Source organism: Daucus carota, chromosome 1 (assembly GCF_001625215.2).
Source record: "Daucus carota subsp. sativus chromosome 1, DH1 v3.0, whole genome shotgun sequence".
Classification (NCBI taxonomy): domain Eukaryota; kingdom Viridiplantae; phylum Streptophyta; class Magnoliopsida; order Apiales; family Apiaceae; genus Daucus; species Daucus carota.
This window is the reverse complement of record NC_030381.2, coordinates 3,969,270-3,988,690: the sequence shown is the minus strand read 5'-3', so window position 1 is coordinate 3,988,690 and position 19,421 is coordinate 3,969,270. Positions and strand designations below refer to the sequence as shown.

The 19,421-nt window shown below is 34.3% G+C and overlaps 4 protein-coding genes across 5 annotated transcripts; 1 reads left to right on the top strand and 3 right to left on the bottom strand.

Annotated features, from left to right (window-relative positions):
* Positions 1-930: 930 nt before the first annotated feature.
* LOC108196894 (uncharacterized) lies at positions 931-6,208 on the bottom strand. 2 transcript variants are annotated; one of them, XM_064090757.1, is made up of 7 exons: positions 5,620-6,208; positions 4,536-4,595; positions 4,238-4,427; positions 3,250-3,384; positions 3,011-3,142; positions 2,123-2,236; positions 931-1,412 (listed from the first exon to the last, which is right to left on the bottom strand). In XM_064090757.1, exons 1-3 carry the CDS (start codon positions 5,953-5,955, stop codon positions 4,338-4,340), a joined length of 486 nt encoding a protein of 161 aa, XP_063946827.1. In that variant the 5' UTR covers positions 5,956-6,208; the 3' UTR covers positions 931-1,412; positions 2,123-2,236; positions 3,011-3,142; positions 3,250-3,384; positions 4,238-4,337. The 2 variants fall into 2 exon arrangements, with proteins under 2 accessions (XP_063946827.1, XP_063946828.1); XM_064090758.1 differs by having other exon boundaries at positions 934-1,412; positions 4,238-4,401; positions 5,620-6,205.
* A 613-nt stretch (positions 6,209-6,821) lies between these two features.
* Positions 6,822-11,708, bottom strand: LOC108196858 (omega-amidase, chloroplastic). Its single transcript, XM_017364334.2, has 10 exons — positions 11,417-11,708; positions 10,876-10,992; positions 10,210-10,434; positions 9,582-9,675; positions 9,176-9,250; positions 8,777-8,855; positions 8,194-8,209; positions 7,676-7,756; positions 7,148-7,230; positions 6,822-7,061 (listed from the first exon to the last, which is right to left on the bottom strand). Exons 1-10 carry the CDS (start codon positions 11,660-11,662, stop codon positions 6,983-6,985), a joined length of 1,095 nt encoding a protein of 364 aa, XP_017219823.1. The 5' UTR covers positions 11,663-11,708; the 3' UTR covers positions 6,822-6,982.
* A 286-nt stretch (positions 11,709-11,994) lies between these two features.
* LOC108216354 (uncharacterized) lies at positions 11,995-13,926 on the top strand. Its single transcript, XM_017389108.1, has 7 exons — positions 11,995-12,256; positions 12,340-12,504; positions 12,613-12,730; positions 12,855-13,018; positions 13,122-13,174; positions 13,537-13,686; positions 13,771-13,926. The coding sequence occupies exons 1-7, from the start codon at positions 11,995-11,997 to the stop codon at positions 13,924-13,926; spliced, it is 1,068 nt and encodes a 355-aa protein (XP_017244597.1).
* A 218-nt stretch (positions 13,927-14,144) lies between these two features.
* LOC108216348 (PHD finger protein ALFIN-LIKE 4) lies at positions 14,145-18,997 on the bottom strand. The gene is made up of 3 exons (XM_017389095.2): positions 17,848-18,997; positions 16,432-16,564; positions 14,145-14,725 (listed from the first exon to the last, which is right to left on the bottom strand). The coding sequence occupies exons 1-3, from the start codon at positions 17,952-17,954 to the stop codon at positions 14,453-14,455; spliced, it is 513 nt and encodes a 170-aa protein (XP_017244584.2). The 5' UTR covers positions 17,955-18,997; the 3' UTR covers positions 14,145-14,452.
* Between the last annotated feature and the right edge of the window lie 424 nt (positions 18,998-19,421).

Here is a 19,421-nt window from a genome sequence, read left to right as displayed (position 1 = left end):
CGATAATAATAAAGAAATAAGCAGATAAAGACAATTGGAGCAGAGATTCACTACTGTCTTAATGTCTCCCACGATTTAATTAAGTACTAAACATTTTTCTTGTAATATAATGGCATTAGCTATCTGAAAGTCTTGTACAGCAACAAGCCAACAACTAGCATAAGTGCCCGTGCAAGGCACGGGCCTCGTATGAAATCTAGTATGGAGCATGAAAAAAATTGTAAGGTAAAATTAAGAGACAAGATGAAACTTTCTGATCTTAAAACTATTTATTATAATTTTCAAGATTTTGATTATTTTTATAATATCTATATATTTTATTAGCCATCGAGTTTATTCGTCGAAAATCCCGATATAGATCAGTCGCGCTCAAGAGAGAACCAGTCCTTAAAATAGAACCATAGGACCACTAAGGTTCTGGTGCAAAACCCTAAATTTTAAATAGATTTTAGAATCTAAATCAATACATGTTTTTTTCATGTTTTTTCATCGTTGTGTGTGTTCAAAAATAATTTTAAAATATAATACACAGATATTGACATTTTTTTGCATGTGAAGTTGTGCTTCAAAACCCTAACTAATACTTAAGTTCAGCTGCAGAACCCTGTCTAATACTAAAAATAAGGTAAGATATCTATGGTTCTCTCTTGAACATGAACCATTTCTCTTAATATCATTTTTATATAATGTGCATATAAATAAGAGAACAAATATCATTTTTATATAATGTCATATAAATAAGAGAACAAAGCTCTAACTATGTTTCAAATGTTATTTTTATCTGGATATTGTTTGTGCATAATGTGTCGGTAAATAATAAAAATCAATCTTGACATTTCCTTCAAATACAAAACCATTACTTCAACATTTAGCAATAAAAATTATATGATTTGATTGTTAATGTCTTCTTGTATGTTAGAGAAGAAGTGTGACAGATATACTAATTTCTAAGATTGATCAACAACTCGCCAACTAAATCCTCTTTCAGCATACATGGTCCTTATTTTTGCCACCAGTTACGCCACAGCAGTGCCAAGAAAAATTTTATACAATATTACTTACTCATGAGAAATGCACTGCATGTTATTTACATTTGGGACCAACAAATAGATTTACATGGCTTAGAATTATAACAATTCCATGGTCATACTGTAAGTGAAAACCACATTTTCATGATCTTTACTCACCATAGCCTGGCTTCTAATATGGGAAAACAATACCCCGTCTATACTCTTGGCACCTTGAAGTCTATTATATCAATTCCATGTATATATATCAATTCCATGGTCATAATGTAGGTGAAAACCACAGTTCCATGATCTTTACCTTCTAACATTGGAAAACAATACCCCGTCTATACTCTTGGCAACTTGAAGTCTATTGTGCACCATGTATCAATTGGTATCCAGAACCTGAAATTATTAATATGTCTAAGATAACATAAAATCCTTTTTTGAATAGAAAAACTCAAAAACATAAACATTATGACGTGAACTTTATTAGCTAAGACTTAAGAAAAGGTCACAAAAATATACTCATGTTGTCCCAAAATAAGAGTCGCTTTGACTTGCTACACGTAATTTGATTTGAAAAAAATAATATTTCTATAAATTATTTTATAAAATTCATTTTCTGAATAAAAATTTAATATATATATATATATATATATAATTATTCATAAAAATAAATTTTTGATCAGTGAAGCAAGAAATTCTATTTGTTTTGGGGTTGACTGGATTGATTCTAAATGAATAACTGCCTGCAATACCGCAAACGAAAAAAATCAAGTTCAGATAGCATCACAGGCGATATAAGTTGATTTATCCATCAATATATGTACTTGTGATTCAATAGGTTGTGTGTGTGTAGAGAGAGAGAGAGAGAGATGAGCAACATCCAGAAGTGTTTTTGATGGATGGCAAATTTCAAGTGTAACAAGTAGAACACAAAGAGGAAAAGCAGATTATAAATAATGAGCATCTGAAGACCTTCAGTTCATCAAAGTAAGCAGGTAAGAGCCAACTTATATTTATAAAATATCTTTGATTTATTTGAAAAGAGAAATAAATAACATGTACCCTAGTGGACTTAAAATGGTGACTCGAACACTTATGAGTGTTACCTCCATGGGGAGATTGATCTAGAACGTGAACGAATAGGTCTACGCATTGGAGAAAGAGTACGTCTACGAGGAACAGGGGATCTCCTCGGGGGGCTGCGAGCTCGTCTAGGGGAACTGAAAAGGGAGTTGGTATTATAAGGAGAAAAGAGGAAGAGTGAGCAGTGTGACAAATATACAAAGATTGCAGGTAATATTATTCTATGACTTGATTATCTAAAACAAATATGCATGATCTATTTCTGGAACTGTTCACATATCCATATAATTAGTATGTATAATACAAAATTGCTACTTGTCATGCAACTCTAAAATACATTAATCCTAAAAAAAAAGCTATCTGGTACAGCATAGTTACTGTAGTTAGAAAATCACTGATTGAGAGCTCTTACTATCGCCTTTGAGGTGGAGGAGAATGTCTACCACGAATTCTTGATTATTGTAGTCTTCACGTATGTACTGTAAGCTTGCTAATCAGAGGTCGTATATAATAAATTATATAGTATCTTCTCCAAATACAGCTGACTTGGTTTTTTAATTGATGCTATAACTTAGCTTAGCTAGACCACAATGTTCACCAAAGAGGACACCTTCAAGCCCTTTCAAGTTAAAAATTACTGCTGCAATAATTATACTTTATATAGATGTAGTTGAGATGAGGGCTTGCAATTGTGAATTTATGCAAATAGCTTTAGTCAGTAATTCTTAAAAAAGTCACCTTCCCAGAAATAAACGGAGGAAGTCATAGGTGGGGGTGATTAGGCATAGGAAACCACTTCTTAGAATACATGGTACTATGACGTGATTAAACACAGATATTTGTCAATTGCTAAGGTAAACTTGTAGACATTTAACTAAGTTATTCAGTAATGGATTGCAAGGCCTGCATACCTTATCTGCTTCAAAGCTTAACTGCAATAGCTGATTTTGCAGTATAGCTATTTCTTCTTCAAGTTTCTCTTTCTGCCGTTTCTCACTTTCCAATGTCTTTCGAAGCTTTATTATCTCAGAACTTCCAGATGCCTAGTACACCAGTACAACTGCCATCAGTGGCGCAGTGACAAGTACAAAGTGGTAACCAAAAATGCAATAGGAAGACGTATATGGTATATATGATGCCTAAGTTTTACCTCTGATCGTTCCCGTTGCATTAGTTGATATTTAACATTATTAAGTTCCTCTTCTGCACGTTTACGTATGAAAACCTCTTTCTCAAGCAGCAATTTAACCTCAGTAACTTGTTCAGAAGCAGAAATAACAGAAGCCTGTGTGTCACAGAGTGTAGAACTGTTTAGAATCCACAAGCAGGGCTATAAAGGCCAGCTAACTAAGGGTATTAATATAATAATTTAAAGACGAGGATATATATTATGGCAGAATATTTAACCTAATCAGGCTAAAAGTTGACAGAGCAAGCATGTCACGTTCATAGCAGGAAGAGATCTTGTTAATTAAGTGGCTGAAATATTGTTCCAAAACATCTTAAAAGAGCAAAGCCATTAGGTGACTATTTGAGGCTTAGTTCCAGTGATTGATAGTTTGGCGGTATAACTTAGACATATAAAGCTTAAGGTCTCACCTAGTATCTATACCTTAGTTGTGCACCAGAAATCAGCTCAGTCTCCCTCCTATCTGATGTTTGACAGAGGTAATTGATCCGCCGGGAGAAGTTGCTGTCGAGAAATAAGGGTCGGAGTAGGTTCGGAAGGATAGGATAGTCATTTTAAATGGGATTGATTTGCTTTATGGTATGGAAAGCACGATTGGTAAGGAGATAAATGTCTTTTCATCTTGAATAAATTTCCTCAGGTAAATAGTGTCTTTTCAGATAATGGAACAGCAGACAAAGATGGCATTATGTACTATGCAGAATTGCAGATATATTTTATACACAGTACTTTCTTTGATAGTTAGTCCGCATTACGAGCAGTTAGCTTCAGAAGTTTAAAAGAAAAGACCCTAAGATAAATTAAAATCTGATAAATAGAACACATCATATAGATGGGACCAACAAAAATCTGTCTCATGCATAATTTCTTTTTCACTTGGCATCTCTGACACAATGATTTCTGGTAAAAGCTAAGGACCTGAAAACATACTCAAGTACTAAAGGAGTACCTGCCATCAGAACCATCAGCCAAATAAGCCTCGTAACACTCCATTGATGGCGCAAGAACAATATATTGAACATTTGAGATTCTTCTAAACCTCCACCTCTTCAAAACCAAATTTCAAACATCTTCAGAACTGATATCCCTTGTCGCACGCGCAACTTCATCCTCCTTTTAAGCATATATGGGATTAGTTTCTGATTCAGAATAGTCAGCATAAAGACCTTGGATGCTTGTCTTCGAGCAAGCAAGCTTAAGTTGAGTTCTACACATCGAGATTTCTTACTCATGTAATTATTATTTACCTGATAAGGTGCCCTTTGAATTATGATATATGCCCCAACTTTGAGGTGATTTAGATGAAACTACACGAGAAGCAAAAACTAAATCATTTAAGGATACAAAAAGTGACAACAAAACCTTCAGGCAATATATAAATACACTATATTCAGTACTGTGTTGCCAGTAGAGTACACACATGATAAAAATCCAAGAATTATGCAAATGATTCCAAAACATATATGATGGACGAATTCTTTAGAATCCAAATTACTTATATTTGAATTTTTTTTGATAAATATAAAGAGCTCAAGTAAGTGAATGACACACCTCAACACATTTCTTGACTTTTAGATACTTGATAGTATTTGTTTCTAACATTTTACACTTGTAATCACACCGATATATGGCATGTGCCATGCTATGATCTTGGTAGTAGATGGCAAACTCAAATTTTAGTTGGGTGAAAAAAGTATATAGAAAGCATGCATTTGGCTAGGAATAAGTTGGCAGTGTACATTTCTTGTGACAGAATATCTAATTACCATTGGAATTGAAGTCATGGGCCATTATTTTGAAATATTGTGCCAAATGTACAACAGTCATATGCAGCTACAGCTAGATAGCTAATTTAGAGCATGATCAGGCTCTAATTGCAGTTGGCTGGAAAAACAGTTGTATTTATGTAAAGTTGGTTAAAGTGAACGGTTAGTTAAATTGACTTGCTTAAACACCCAATTTAGTAATGATCAAGCGGCTCAGATCTAAACCCTTTGCTATCTTACATTCTTTAGAACAATCTAAGATCCAAAAGAATGCCTATATTCATAAACATATACATATTTAATGCATTTCTGAACCTTCCAAACTGTCAATCGTTTAATTGAGCACCAGCAGAATGCCTAAAATGCATACAAAGTTGGGAACTTACATTACTTATTACCTATTACCATAGCATGATCACTTGTGCTACCGATAAATCACTTCATTCTATATCATTATACAAATTTTCCGCTACTTCATATATAATTACAACAAAAAAGATTTAAAACATAATCATGATTCGTGGTAATAATAATAAGTAAACAAAATAGCGAATTCATATCATACCAGAACATAAAGAAACGGAGCAACGATGATCGTCGATAATGCTAAATATGCGATAAACGCTCCGAGCAACGGCGTGAGCATAGCAGCTCCAGACCAGGCGTTCACATTAGCTGTGGCGGCACCAGAGTTGGGAAAATCCCATATTCCTTCAACTTCAGCATTACAGTCAATGTGTTCGACAGAAGTCCTGGATGAAGAAAATGAGGAAAAAGTGCAGAATCTGAGTGATGGAGGAGAGGACGAGACGGCAACGGTGGTGGTGGGTCGGAAAACAGCAACGGCAGGACACACGGGGTAAGTAGTAGAATGATAGGTGGATATAGGGTTGTTATGCATATATCACTAATATGCTAAGAGACCGCTAAAGGTGAGGGTTTTTGTGGTGATATAATTCGTTGACATGAACATGGACACTGAACGGGGACCGGGGAGAAGCTGCAAGTGTTTGTCTGTGAAGATGTAGAGGTGTCTGGGTTTCTATATGTGTTAGCAGGTTTGGAAGTAGGCTTGGAGTGCCCGAATCAAGAAATTAATCATGTTCTCGTATAATAGATAATAGCAGATTAGAGTAGTACAAATTAGCTTTGTGGTTTGTTTTCTGATCAGCAATACCGGCATGTTTTATGTTTACAAATTATTTTGGAGATATTTTTTATTATGAATTAAATTATTACATGAACTTCTCATCACAATATTTTAATTTCATAATTCACAAAAATATAATGCTGAAGTTGAAAAATCATAGTAGCATGACAAAATTCTGATCTTTTATAAAAATGGATCTTTTATATCGGATTTCCTTCTCTCTCTCGGGGACGGGAAAACTCTTATATTCGGACAGGACGGTAAGAAGTATTGCCGTGAACGTTAATCTGCTAGGCTGTCTCTAGACTAATCAAATCAACCCTTTAAATATTACTTTAAAAAATATTTAAGATACGATAATTTCATTTCTTTGAGATTTTTTTCCTAAAATTAAATATTGACCATCTATATATAGACCATAGAAAATTAAAATCGGTGTATAAATATTTAAAAAAATGTTCGCGAGGAATGCATTTTACTAATTTTTCAAAATTCCACTGGTGTTATGACTTGAGCCTCAATGGCTACAGATTTTCAGGCTATACTCTAAGACAGGATTAAGAAACAATGATAAAATATTAAAATGAGGTACTTGAAGCAGAAAATAAGCAAAGAAGGATAAATAATAACCACTTCTTCCATATCTCATTGTTCAGAATTCCTTCATCGCCTAAAAGCAAACATCCATATTATATTCTTCCGAAATTTGAAGCTTTATTTCAGATAGTCAAACACAAAGCCGAAGCTGTATCATTCAGTTACCAGTTTACTATTCAATTTACTGAGAATTCAATCTTTGAACGTCTACTAACTGGTAAAGATCACCACGTCGCTGATTTTGTAGCGGAAGGTTTGTCCTGTGTATGGAAAAGAATTCAACATCAGAACTGAGAATATTGACCTTTAGATAAATATTTAATGAAGAGGTTAGATGGTATGTCACCTTCTTAGGTCTATTTGAGAGTAATCAATCTCAGAGATGATGACTGCCTCATCATGTTCAGTTGTAGCCAGTACTTCTCCAAACTGTTGCAAGAGAAAATCATGCGATGTCTAGATGATTGCATTTGCCAGTAGTATATGTTTTTCAAGTTGTTTCTTTATGCCGAGATGATTAAGAAATAAATCAAATGAGCTAAACTTCACTTCTCTAGAACTCATTGAAGATATAGTAATATAACATAACTGATTTGTTTAAAATCGTTTATTTTAAAAAATATTGTAGCTAAATTTCTCAGATAATATGTACACTTGCAAAGAAGTGAATAAGACGTTCTTGTATAGAGCTAATTAGCATGTAACATAACTCTTTTTCTTTTAACGCTGATTTGAGTTGTTTTTATGCTAGATATGGCTCAACTGTTTGATAAACAAGAGTTCAAATATTCAACTAATTGCTTTATATTTCCCACATTATGTGGAATTATTAAAAGATTTACATTATACATGAGGCAGAAGATGTGTTACTTACTGGGCCAACCAATGTAGAATGCCCCCAAGCCACATAACCTGAGCCAGCATCTCGAGCAGGAGAACAAGTCGCCACGTATAGCTGTAAAAAGAAACAACAATTGATAAGCAAATAACAACCATACAGACATGCAAAAGTCCCCTCGTCATGTTTTAAAGCTAAGTCTCTCCCGGAGATGATATATCATTTCCAAAACCGTAAATGATAACAAGATTATATCAGTCGAACTTCGGGATGTGCAACCTCCCTTCGTCTGGTAGAGAATCCCTCGCTTAGCATATTGTGAGCTCTTAATGAACAAACAGTTCATTTGAGCATAGACATCTCATGCATAAATTATCATAAGAATGGTTAACTGTTCCAGAGTCTAGATGAGCTCTACACCAAAATTTCCTTGCAGAATCCAAATACTTCATAATCTGTATCTATTTTCTCAATTGCTCCTTCGCAGTTGTTGCATTAAGACTGCACAGAATATGTGTTGCACAAACAGCTAAAAAAGGCAAAAGTTTCAATACCTGGTTATCGGCTGCCCTGTGTATAAGAGAGAAGACGACAATTAGTATGATAAAAATAAATAGCGAGAAAACGACAGAAATCAAGCCTGCTAATTTAAAAATACACAGAAGTAACGGGATAAGACTCTACATAATTCTCTGTCTTGTTTCCATTAAACCGAAATCTCTACCTATCCATTCATCAGTTACGTTACACAAATACTCAGAGAGCAGGAAGAAAATTATGGTGAACTACAGCATCAGCTAAAATGCCTTCCATGGCGGTGTTAAATAATGGTATGAGCCTCTACATGCCCATGGACCTGAATGAGGTTCTAAATTAGAATATCAAAACTGCCACAATTACTTTATGGCATTACAACAAGAATATAAATGCAAGAGCCAGGTGCATTCAGAAGTACTGTGTGACTGGTGTAAGTTTACATATGAGTGGTATATATTTATAAAAACAGGAAAATGAATAGACAGAAGTGAAGTAAAATATCAGGCAGTGAAGTACATGAAACTGAAAGACTAAGAGTTTGCAGACATAAAATCATCATGCATCAAAGAGCTAACTCAAGACAGTTAAAAACATTATTACCTTGCCCTTTGCAACAACTCCCAATGCAATGGCCCAGTAGTCATGTTGAAAGCCCCAGGATAACAAATCAAATGAGCACCTAGTAAGCACACAATTTACTTAGTTGAATAAGACGCTCAATGTTCAGATATAATTTTGATATATAGAGATCTTATATCTATTCTCATTTTGTTTTCAAAAATTCTCACACATCTTAATCACATTATACATTTTACTTGGAGATTAAATATGCATAGAACATAATTGGGGGATGAACTTGAGTGCATACTAGATATATAGTTGTTGATGACAAAATAATATTATTCAGCTTGTTCAGAATGACAGTATGCATCATAAGATCACAGAGTCAACATTGACATATGATAAATAAATAAAAAGCTTACACAAAACTAAACAAACCTCTAGCTGCATATATAGTTGCCAGTTCCTGAAAGCGGATATCATAGCAAATGCCAATACCAATACGTCCAACCTCTGCAAAATTTCAAAGGCTTAGACAATTTGTTGAACTTTCACAAGTATAACCAACATGTGTCACAATTTTCATGGCTAGAGGTATCACTTTCAGAGGAACTCATTCAGTAGAAAAACAACATAGTAACTAACACATGTTTAGGCAGTCCAAAATTGTAATATACAAGTTAATTACTGTACTCATGGGTCAGGGTGTGCTACTTAATCCATCCCAAAAGATATCACCATACATCTGTATTTTCTAGATGTGCTTATATAAATATGACAGTAAAATGTAATGGAGAGAAAAAAAAATCGGTAATTTGTTCAATGTAAACTTAAAAAAAAGAACCTGTATCAACGATAGTTGGAGTCTCCCCTGCTGTAAGGGTCTTTGATTCTTTAAAGGTAATCTGACCCGGAATATCAATATCAAATAGATGTATCTGTCACATATGAAACAAGTATATAGTGTTAAGATATTTAGGACACATATTTATGATCTTGGTAATAACATTTGTACAAATAATATATTATCATGTTTTTCCACAACAAAATTTTCAGATAGATAGCCCACTTTATATGTCAACCTTTTAGATGTTTACTTATTTTTGCAATATGAAGATATTATTATTGTAAAACCAAATTGTTTTTAGAATCACATGATTCAGTCCCAAACAGGGATCAACTCTTCTTCATAATATAAACATCCACAAAGTCTCAAGGTAGCAAGTAGTTTCTTTTTTCATTTAAAAATGTAGGTGACAATAAACACATCTAAGCTTTCCCACAAAAAACACAGACTCATAAGTTTTAAAAGTTTTCAGGAATAATACCATTATATACCTAATAAAGCCTATTTCTAAAAGATTGACTGTTTGAGATCCATAAATTTGGATAGTACTCTTCAATTAGCCACAGTATATGTCGTAATTACAGAATGAAAACCATATCTATTAAAAGTGTATCAAAAAGACTACCTTTCTATGTTTAGCTTTCAACTCCCCGTCAGTATCATAAACACAACAAGTATTGTACAACTTATCCCCACATCTTTCAGGTATAGATCCACCAACTATTGTGATCTTTAAAGTGCGAGCAACTTCAGACAACATTGCAGTTGACGGAGATGCCTCCCTACCAGCTTCAATGTCTTCAGCATATACAGGGAAACTATCATTTGAGTATGGACTGTTCCATATTTCCTGATATACATAAAACCAATGAGAATCACAACTCGCAATCATTTTCCAAAGTCAGTGATCAGTACTGCACCTGATCTTTTAATTGTGGAATTTCACCTTTCACATTTTAACATTATAATGCCACGCGTATTTTACCCTTTGTATACTGCTGTCTTCATTATAATAAGCAGAGATTGTTTTAAGTTCTTAATTTTGAAACCAACCCAAATGAAGCGAAACACTCTAAAAACATTCAAAAATCATAATGTTGCACACGATATAACCCTTTGCATACTTCTGTCTTCACTATAATAAGCAGATCGTATTAAGTTCTACTTTTGAGACCAAACCCAATGAAATGGACATCAAAGCAGAACATTGTACAATAAAACCAAATATTCTCGTAAGAGTATCCATTCTATATTCATCAAAAAGAAAACAAGAAGGGGAACACAATCATACAGGCAAAACAACAAGCTTGGCGCCCTTCTCAGCAGCTTCTGTAATAGCAGTGCGTGCATGAACAATGTTCCTCTCCTTGTCAGCCGTCACCGATAATTGGCACAATCCAATCTTGAACTGCAAACACACACACACACAGCATCAAACTGTCAACAGCTGAAAGCTTTATAACTAACACACTAAACACAACATGAAAATATCAGCAAAATCAAATCTTGAACTAAAAACACACACTGAAAATATCAGCAAAATCAAATCTTGAACTAAACACACACGCACACCATAATCATCATCGTAAAGATACAATCTTTAAACTAACAAAACTATACATACAATCTTGAAATGCACACACAAACACAACATCAATCTGTCAAAAAGCTGAAATCTTTATAACTAAATAATTAACACAATAATCACAATACATAAAAATTAGCAAAATTTAATCTTGAACTAAAAACACAAAAATCATCATCATAATCTTAAGAAAGATACAATCTTTTGACTAAATAGACTATACATACAAAGATAGATACAAACTGACCTTGGTGATTACAGGAGTGGGCAATGGGATAGCTGGAGGAACCCTAGCTTGCTCAGGCTTAAAAGTAGAAGCCATTCTTACAGACCCACAAACTATCTTCTTGTTCAGACAAGAATCAAGATTGTTTTTCTTAAAAATCTCAACTTTAAATCTCTTGCTGAAATTGAAAGAATTAGACAAATGGGTTCTTGAAAATGACCCAAAATTCTTTACTGAAGATGAAGAACAAGAGAAGATAGCTCTCATCTTTCCAGGGTTTTTAATTATCTTGGGTCAATAAAAGTCCAATTTTTTCCCCAATCGAAACCCCAAACGATGTCGTTTTGATATGTTTTATTATGGACCACATTGCACTTGATCATAGCCCCTTGTTAACTGACTTTCAACTGTAAAAACTGTCTCTTACCCGCCATTTCTTTCTTTCCCTCCATTCCAAATCTTTATAAATTTCCTCTGCAACAAAAATTTTTCAATTTTACTGTCTTGAAAAACCCACCATCGGGGCGCTTGGAGCACACAGCCAAGCGGCACAAAAAATAGTAGTATCAAAAAAGTGATCATTATTATTTTTTGTTTCAATGAAAGGCCGCAAGAAACGTACGCCTAAGAAACGTGCCCCTAGTCACAATGATCCACATGGAGAAACAGGGACTACGGACAATGTAGTTAGGCCTAATGAATTTGTCGACGTCAGTGTTAATGATTTTGAACAGCCTGGTGGAGATGATATAATGTTCAATGCGGGAGGGGATGCTGATGATCCATCTAGATGGGAATATCAGAGCGAATATGTACATAATCCCTTTGGTGCAGGCCCTTCCGGTGTTAATAATCAAAGAGGTGAAAGAGACACGGGGTTTTTTGATCCGGGAAATTCTGCACTAAAAATTCTACTGAATATGTATATAATCTTTTTGATGCAGGTTCTTCCGGTGTCAATAATCAAAGAAGTGAACAAAACACGGTTATTTCTGATCCGGGAAATTCTGCATTTGAAAATCCTACTCAATTCTTCGAGTGGCCAGACCCTCCACGCCAATATGATTGCACTTACTGTCAAGTTTTAAGATACATTGTCCACATTAAAGGTGCATCCAGATGTATTATGCTGTTTAATTATGTGTTTTTGTTTAGTTATTGCTTTAAATGTATCATCATAATTTTGGCCTAATTTTCCTCTTATGATTATTTACTAGGCCAAGAACAAAGTACAAAACTTGAAATCCATGGTAGAATTGGTATGGTTTGTCATGGAATACTTGAAATCAGTAGCGGTGATACGACTGCTCCAAACAGAGAGTATCGCACATTTGAGTAAGATTTGATTTTGTTTCTTTCTAAACAATGTCTATAACTTGATTATTGATTGTAATTCTTCATAACAAGACTGCGCGAAAGCAATTCAAGAACCATGAATTTTACTTGTTTTTTGACATAGCTTTTGCCAGAAAAGTTTATCTGATGTAAAGAAGTTCCTAATTGAGTATTATGAAGACCGCGCAAACACCTCTTATGCTACAGTGGATGATCCACTTCTGACATTCTACGACACATTGTGTGCTCGATCCGAATATGATTGGGTTTTTAATAATGATAATGAAGGTAGTGTAGGATTTAACCTGTTTTTCTTCCTTTTCCCAGTTGAAATGAGTGTAGTTTCCTTGTAAGTACTAGTTTTTCATAGTAAACTTCTGAATTTTTCCAGCAGAGGCTCAGGGGGGTGGAGTTAGACCAAAAAAGAGAACCGTTGTAGAGCAGGTTATGCACGGCCATCTGTTGCTATGATTTGCATTTGCCAAAGTCCCGGTCATCAGTCCTATACTATGTTACCGGGACTCTTGATTTTGCCTTGAAGTACCTGTGTCGGACACTCGACACTCGGACATGGATACTTGGACTCGGACACTAATTTAAAACCAAAAATATGTATACTTTTCAAAATATTACCGTGTCCAACACAAACACATATTCATGCCGGACACTTCTAGCTGAGTCGGAGTAACATAGGTCCAATATAAACTTAAATCTCAGAATAATTTCTACTGAAACTGCTTTGTTTCTCTAAATTGGTGAATCTGTGTTTGCTTAATTTGTATTGTGTAACTTGCTGCCTAATGCAGAGAGCATACTGCGAAACTCTGACTATACAAGATGTTTTGCCTTATTTCCATCTCCGGCAATCAGAAGCTGCTAAGCTTCTTGGATTAGGGACAACAAAACTCAAAGAGATTGTTCGGAACGCAGGGATACCGAAGTGGCCAGCTAGAGAGGTCTTTTCTCGTCAATGTTCGTTTAAATTTCCAGACATCTGTGCACAATGTGCATGTCTTCTGACATTCGTAAATATTCTGCAGGTAAACGCGAAAGACCGGGCAATTAAGAAAATAGTCAAGAAAATGAATCCATCAAATCCCCGAAAAAAGGCAATGGCTGAGAAAGAAATACAGGAGCTTCAGAAAGCTATAGCGGATATTTATGCTCCTCTCCAGAAAAAAAATGCTGCAGGTTAATCAAGAAGGATCTGCTGCTGGTATTCTTCTTCTGTGTTGACATCTTTGAATCAACTGTATTATAGATTGAAGTACTTATATTACTGTGCTGTAAATAAATAATTACTTTGTTGTAAATAGATCCTCTGTATGATAATTAACTCAAGTTTGCTAATTGTCTCTGTCTCTAACTCTGATACACTGTCATTTAAACTTAAGGTTACCACAGAAGATTATTTCAACAAAGTCATCTCATTTCGAATCCATTGATGTTTGCAGTACATGGAAGGTACTGCAAACCAATAATCATAAAACATATAGTCTCAACTGAGACGGTGATACTAATGTTCTAATTCATAACCGAAAACAAAGCATCTAATTGCAACCTAAACAACTAAACAAACTTAGAAACTCGAAAGCTACATAATAATTTCCAACAGTTGAGACCTACGACAATATTTAAGAGAGATATTCAAATGCATGTTTCATCGCCAGAGATAACCCACATATCAGCCAATTAGGAGATCCAGCAGGGTCCACATACCCATCAAGGGCGTGCCCTCTTGTTGCTACAAGAAGGGCATTTGTACTGCTTGATATGCTCAGCCCTTGCTGGGGTGATCTTCACACACTTGCCGTGAAACCACTTCTCACAGATGTCACAGCAGATCCAGAACTCATCTTGCCCATAGTTTTCTCCGCATGCACCACACAAGGCATCCCCATGCTCATCTTCCTCTTCTTCCAAGCCATCCTCATCTTCATCGTCATCTTTTAGCAGTGAACCAGTTGGTAACTTGTCTTGATATTCTGTTATTCGCTGGTTTACCATAAAAGTAGAATAGGAACCAACCAGCAACAAAACAGTATAGCAATTAAAGAGCAACTAAGTCTGATACAACATCATTGCTTTGGTGTCTTTCGACTCTATTTTTCTTTTTGTGATTTTTTTCTTTCCTTTCTAGATCTACTAGATCTATAGGGTGCCAGAGAAATCTTTATTTGAATAGCTGTTTTTTTTACTCTTGTTCTTTCCAGGAGGATGATCATAAATAAAAATAAACAACAGGTATGGAAGCTATAATTGTAAACCACGATCGAATCTATGGAAGCATTAGTTTATACATTCCTCTTAGTCTCGACTCTAGGTATAATTTTTTTCGCTATCTTTTTTAGAGAACCACCTAAAGTTCCAACTAAAAAGTAAAGTTCCAACTAAATTATCTCAATTGAAGTAATGAGCCCCCAATATTTGGGGGACTCATTACTTCAACTAGTCCCATTAGTTTTATAATAATCTATTCTAAAGGTCCTGCTCTATATATAATATCACATTTATACAAAATAATATGCATGAGCTTCTTTTGTACACATGCGAATGAGCATCAAGTACTGGCCATGGAAAATAAAGATAGCCAGCAGTGCTTCATGAACCTAAATTACATCCAGAACATTAAATTTAATATAAGCAATAAAAAGCCAGCAATTTAATGTTTGAGTATATACATTGAACGCAGAGATTTATGTCATAACCATCAAAACAAGACTTTATTATCAGTAGAAACTGGGGAAGATGCCAATGTGCCAATTTTTAGTACCCTAATCTCTCTCATATTCCGTTTATGGAGGGAAGAGATATCCTTACCAAATTTAGGGCTTGGTCATAGGGTACACAATTATTGCTGAATGTCACAAATTGTTATACGCAAATCAAATTTGGTTACCGCCTGCTCTAACATCCTTAGATATACACTTCATAATAATTTGTTTTCCAGTTTGGTATGTGCTTTTATTATATATTACTTTTAAAAAACATATACACAGTGTTATTAAAAGCGCGACTAATGGCGCTTTGCGCTTAGGTGCAAGATGTGCGATTTTTAATATTAGCGAGTTAATGTGATTCTTAAATTAGCAAAAAAGCGCTCAAGAAGCGTGCCTTCTTGCTTAAGCACTAAAAAGCGCTTAAGTTTGGTGTGTGTCCGCAAAGGCGAAGACCATATCAGAATTCAGAGTGATATATGTTTTTATTGCTTTTGGTGATGAGGAACCTCTTTATCGTATAAAGCGCTTGACAAGTGGAACATCTACCTCAAAATGCAACTCACAGGCCTTCTTCAATTTTAATAAATGAGGAGAAGGAAGAACGAGAATTCGAACTTTGAAGGACCGAAATCAAACTAAATGACTCTGAAGCTTTTGCATTTTTGAATATTGTTGATTAATGCTTTATTATTAATCATTTGTTATATAACACATGCTCGCCTATGTTTGAAACTTAGGAATTTAATAAGTTATGTATTTATGCTAAAATTTATGATCTTATTTTTTCGACAAAAAAGCGCGCGATAAATGGCGCTTCGCGAGTCTTGCTTCAAAATTAGGTCCTGCGCTTTTTAAGAAATTGTGCCTTAAACAACACTGCATATACAACACTTTTTAGACCTCACAATTATACATAATCCTACTCGATCATATACAAAATATGTTAGAATTGAGAAGGTACTATGTAGATGTGTTTACTACCTTTGGATTTGGCTTAGGTTTGTTGCTGCTATGGTTTGACACAGCCGATTTCTCCTTTGTTTGCTTCTTGGCAACATCTGTAACGACTTCATATATTGATGGGAGATCATTTATCATGTTGAAAAGTCGCTTCCTGAAAATTAATTACTATTAAAACCAAATTTGCCTTTAAGAAGCACAAAGCAGTTTCTTAACAGCACTGAACAACTACCAATTAATCGCATACATATTTAATTTGGTAGACCTCATGACACGTGTGATGACAGATCCTTCATTTCTTCTTTACATCCCAATTCGATAAAATAGAATCCTTTTTTATATGTTAAGCACAGTGAAAGAAGATAGTCAAGTGTATTCTACAGACAAATTAGAAATCACCTACGTGTTCAATTCTTCATTACTTCCCAATTCGGTAAAATATATTATTTGTTTATATTTTGAGCACTATTAAGGAATGTAATCAAGAGTATTCTACAGACAAAACAGAGATGACATATGTTATCTAATCTGGTCAGAAAATGTACCATTGACGCTCAAGATTTATTTAAAAGTATAATATATAAATTGGCCAACATTCCGTGAAGAACCTCCTTATATGGAGTTACGTAGTACACCATTATAAATTCTTATTTCTATTACAAATTCTATGATAGAATAGATATAACATGTGATTCTAATATAGAATACTAATGATAAATATATTATAAATAATTTAACATTTAGAATTTGAACCAAACAATGATTTTTGAAACTGGTTCTATAATAGAATAATTCTGGATAATTATTATTCTGCTGTAGAATCATGTTGGAATATTACATAATTTTGAATGATTTTTGGAATAAAAAATTGTATAATTTTGGCTTCGGTTTACTAATTAAAATTTATAATTATATTTATAAAAAATATGTGTATTATGTATATATTTATAGTGATGTGGGTATGCTATGGAGTGCTACCCTATATATATTGGGTTACACTCCACAAAGAACACACCTTTAGAGAAAGAAGTCGAACACCCATAAAAGTGTAAGCTACTTTAAACTGATTTTACATCCATATATACTTTCTATAATACAGTCAGAACAGTCAATAGTTATCTATCAAACATAAAAAACAGAAAAGTTGAATGTGGTTTGCTTATGTAACTTGGGCAACAAAGTGCCCACGTTTCCAACTTAAGACATAATCATGTAAATGCACAAACAAGACAATAAAAAAGAAAAGTCAAGTATTCTTTAATGCTATGGTCACATATATGTTAAGCAAGTTTAGGTGAAACATTTATTAGCATATTAGCTATGCATTTTGTCAAAATACAAGTGTAGATTTAGGTATACAAACATGTTGGTCGTAAGTTTTGCATAAGAGCAAACTAGTAATCATTTGCTACAAGAACAAAGAAGACAGTACTGTACCTATCAGCTTTATCAAATCCAAATCTAGCACCAAAGTAAAATGCAACAGCAAGCAACCATGCATCACTGTGAACAGCAACCAGAGATAGCCAATCCTTTTCTTGCATACCATCTCTAGCAAAATTAATACCAAGTGCGGGCTCTGGAAGCTCTGGGGGCACCTCTTCAGCAGGTAAATTGACCTCCCATCGTTCATCAGAAAAACCATAGAGACAGAGATTTTCCTTCTCTGTTACTCAATAAGAGACAATAATAGACAAATTGGTGTTGCAAATCATAAAATTTCAACAGAATGAATAACAAATGCTTTACGCATTCGTGAAAGACATGCTGAATTATAGGTAAAATGCATAAAGATTCACTCATCCGGGAAAGATGAGCAATGGTTGGATAAGAAAAACTGGAGTAAGCATACACCTCTATAACTCAACCAAGGAAAAAGAAATCAATGAATACATTTCAAGAACTTGCAAATTCTAAATGAGAAGATTTACACAACATAATAAAGAACGTAAAGAAACTTTTGTATAATGATTTCCAATTGGCTGGAAGTAACGGAAATAATACTGTGTAGACACTCAAAATCTTCATTCCTCTCTCTTATATTCAAATAGATGTGAACTGATTTAGTCCCACATGAAAATTTTACACCCTCCTCACTCTTTTTTCACTTTTCCCTCCTATCAAACCCTTGTGAACAGTCAGAGAGAATGCAATGGAATTATGTACCACAATCTACGTTACTTCGACTCGTCACTTCCGGCGACCGTACCCGTGTCGACCCGACACGACACGGGACACGATCCGGAATACGTACCGGATCCGCCATGTGAATTTCCGACACGTCGTCTTCCTCGTCGAGAAAATTACAGACACAAAAGATGTTTCAGCCATGGATACAAGGAACGCCGGGGGTCGCGACCGGAGACGCCGGGAGCAGCGTTTCACAAGAACACGCGTGGTTCTTGTTGAGAATCAACAGATTTATGATTCATATGATACTGATTTTTCGTTTGATGTGATTGGATACAGAATGATGAAAAGAAGAAGAAAGGAACCAAGAAGAAAGGAACCAAGAAGAAAAGAAACGTTGCGTATAGGAGATAAATAGAGAAGATGAAGAAGATACCTCGGTTTTGGTGAAAGTCAAAAGACTCAAAACACAGCTGGACTCAAAACATCACGCATATCTGCCAGACTGCCACATTTAACTTAATTCAAAATAGTTGTTTACTTCTTTTAAAAAATAAAAGAATTTATTTGTTATTTGAATTTTTTTTGACAATAGTCCATGAAACTTTGATCATGACAACAAAATTGTATTATGATAGTTTTATTTTTGGATGTTCACACTTTTTTATTTTATCAAATTTTTGAATATTCTTTTATTACGATAAAAATTAAATATAATGTGCACTAATTTTAAAATTACAACTAAAGTCAAAATGTTAATTAAAAAAATTTCAACATTTAAGTTATAAAAAACAATATTTTGTAAACTTTTATTCGATATAAATTTTGTAAAGAATAATTATATTTAGATTTGATTTTTCTAACATCTTAAAATACGTGTA

Coding starts and splice junctions, on each gene's coding strand:
- LOC108196894 (XM_064090757.1), bottom strand. CDS start 5,955: ATGCATAACAACCCTATATCCACCTATCATTCTACTACTTACCCCGTG. Junction 4,596..5,619: donor CTCCGTTTCTTTATGTTCTG/GTATGATATGAA, acceptor CTTCTCGTGTAG/TTTCATCTAAATCACCTCAA. Junction 4,428..4,535: donor TTCAAAGGGCACCTTATCAG/GTAAATAATAAT, acceptor ATTCTGAATCAG/AAACTAATCCCATATATGCT.
- LOC108196858 (XM_017364334.2), bottom strand. CDS start 11,662: ATGAGAGCTATCTTCTCTTGTTCTTCATCTTCAGTAAAGAATTTTGGG. Junction 10,993..11,416: donor CCACTCCTGTAATCACCAAG/GTCAGTTTGTAT, acceptor GTGTGTTTGCAG/TTCAAGATTGGATTGTGCCA. Junction 9,251..9,581: donor TCCAACTATCGTTGATACAG/GTTCTTTTTTTT, acceptor GAAATTTTGCAG/AGGTTGGACGTATTGGTATT.
- LOC108216354 (XM_017389108.1), top strand. CDS start 11,995: ATGAAAGGCCGCAAGAAACGTACGCCTAAGAAACGTGCCCCTAGTCAC. Junction 12,505..12,612: donor ATACATTGTCCACATTAAAG/GTGCATCCAGAT, acceptor ATTATTTACTAG/GCCAAGAACAAAGTACAAAA. Junction 13,175..13,536: donor AGAGAACCGTTGTAGAGCAG/GTTATGCACGGC, acceptor TGCCTAATGCAG/AGAGCATACTGCGAAACTCT.
- LOC108216348 (XM_017389095.2), bottom strand. CDS start 17,954: ATGCAAGAAAAGGATTGGCTATCTCTGGTTGCTGTTCACAGTGATGCA. Junction 16,565..17,847: donor GGATTTGATAAAGCTGATAG/GTACAGTACTGT, acceptor ATTAATTTTCAG/GAAGCGACTTTTCAACATGA. Junction 14,726..16,431: donor AACCTAAGCCAAATCCAAAG/GTAGTAAACACA, acceptor ATGGTAAACCAG/CGAATAACAGAATATCAAGA.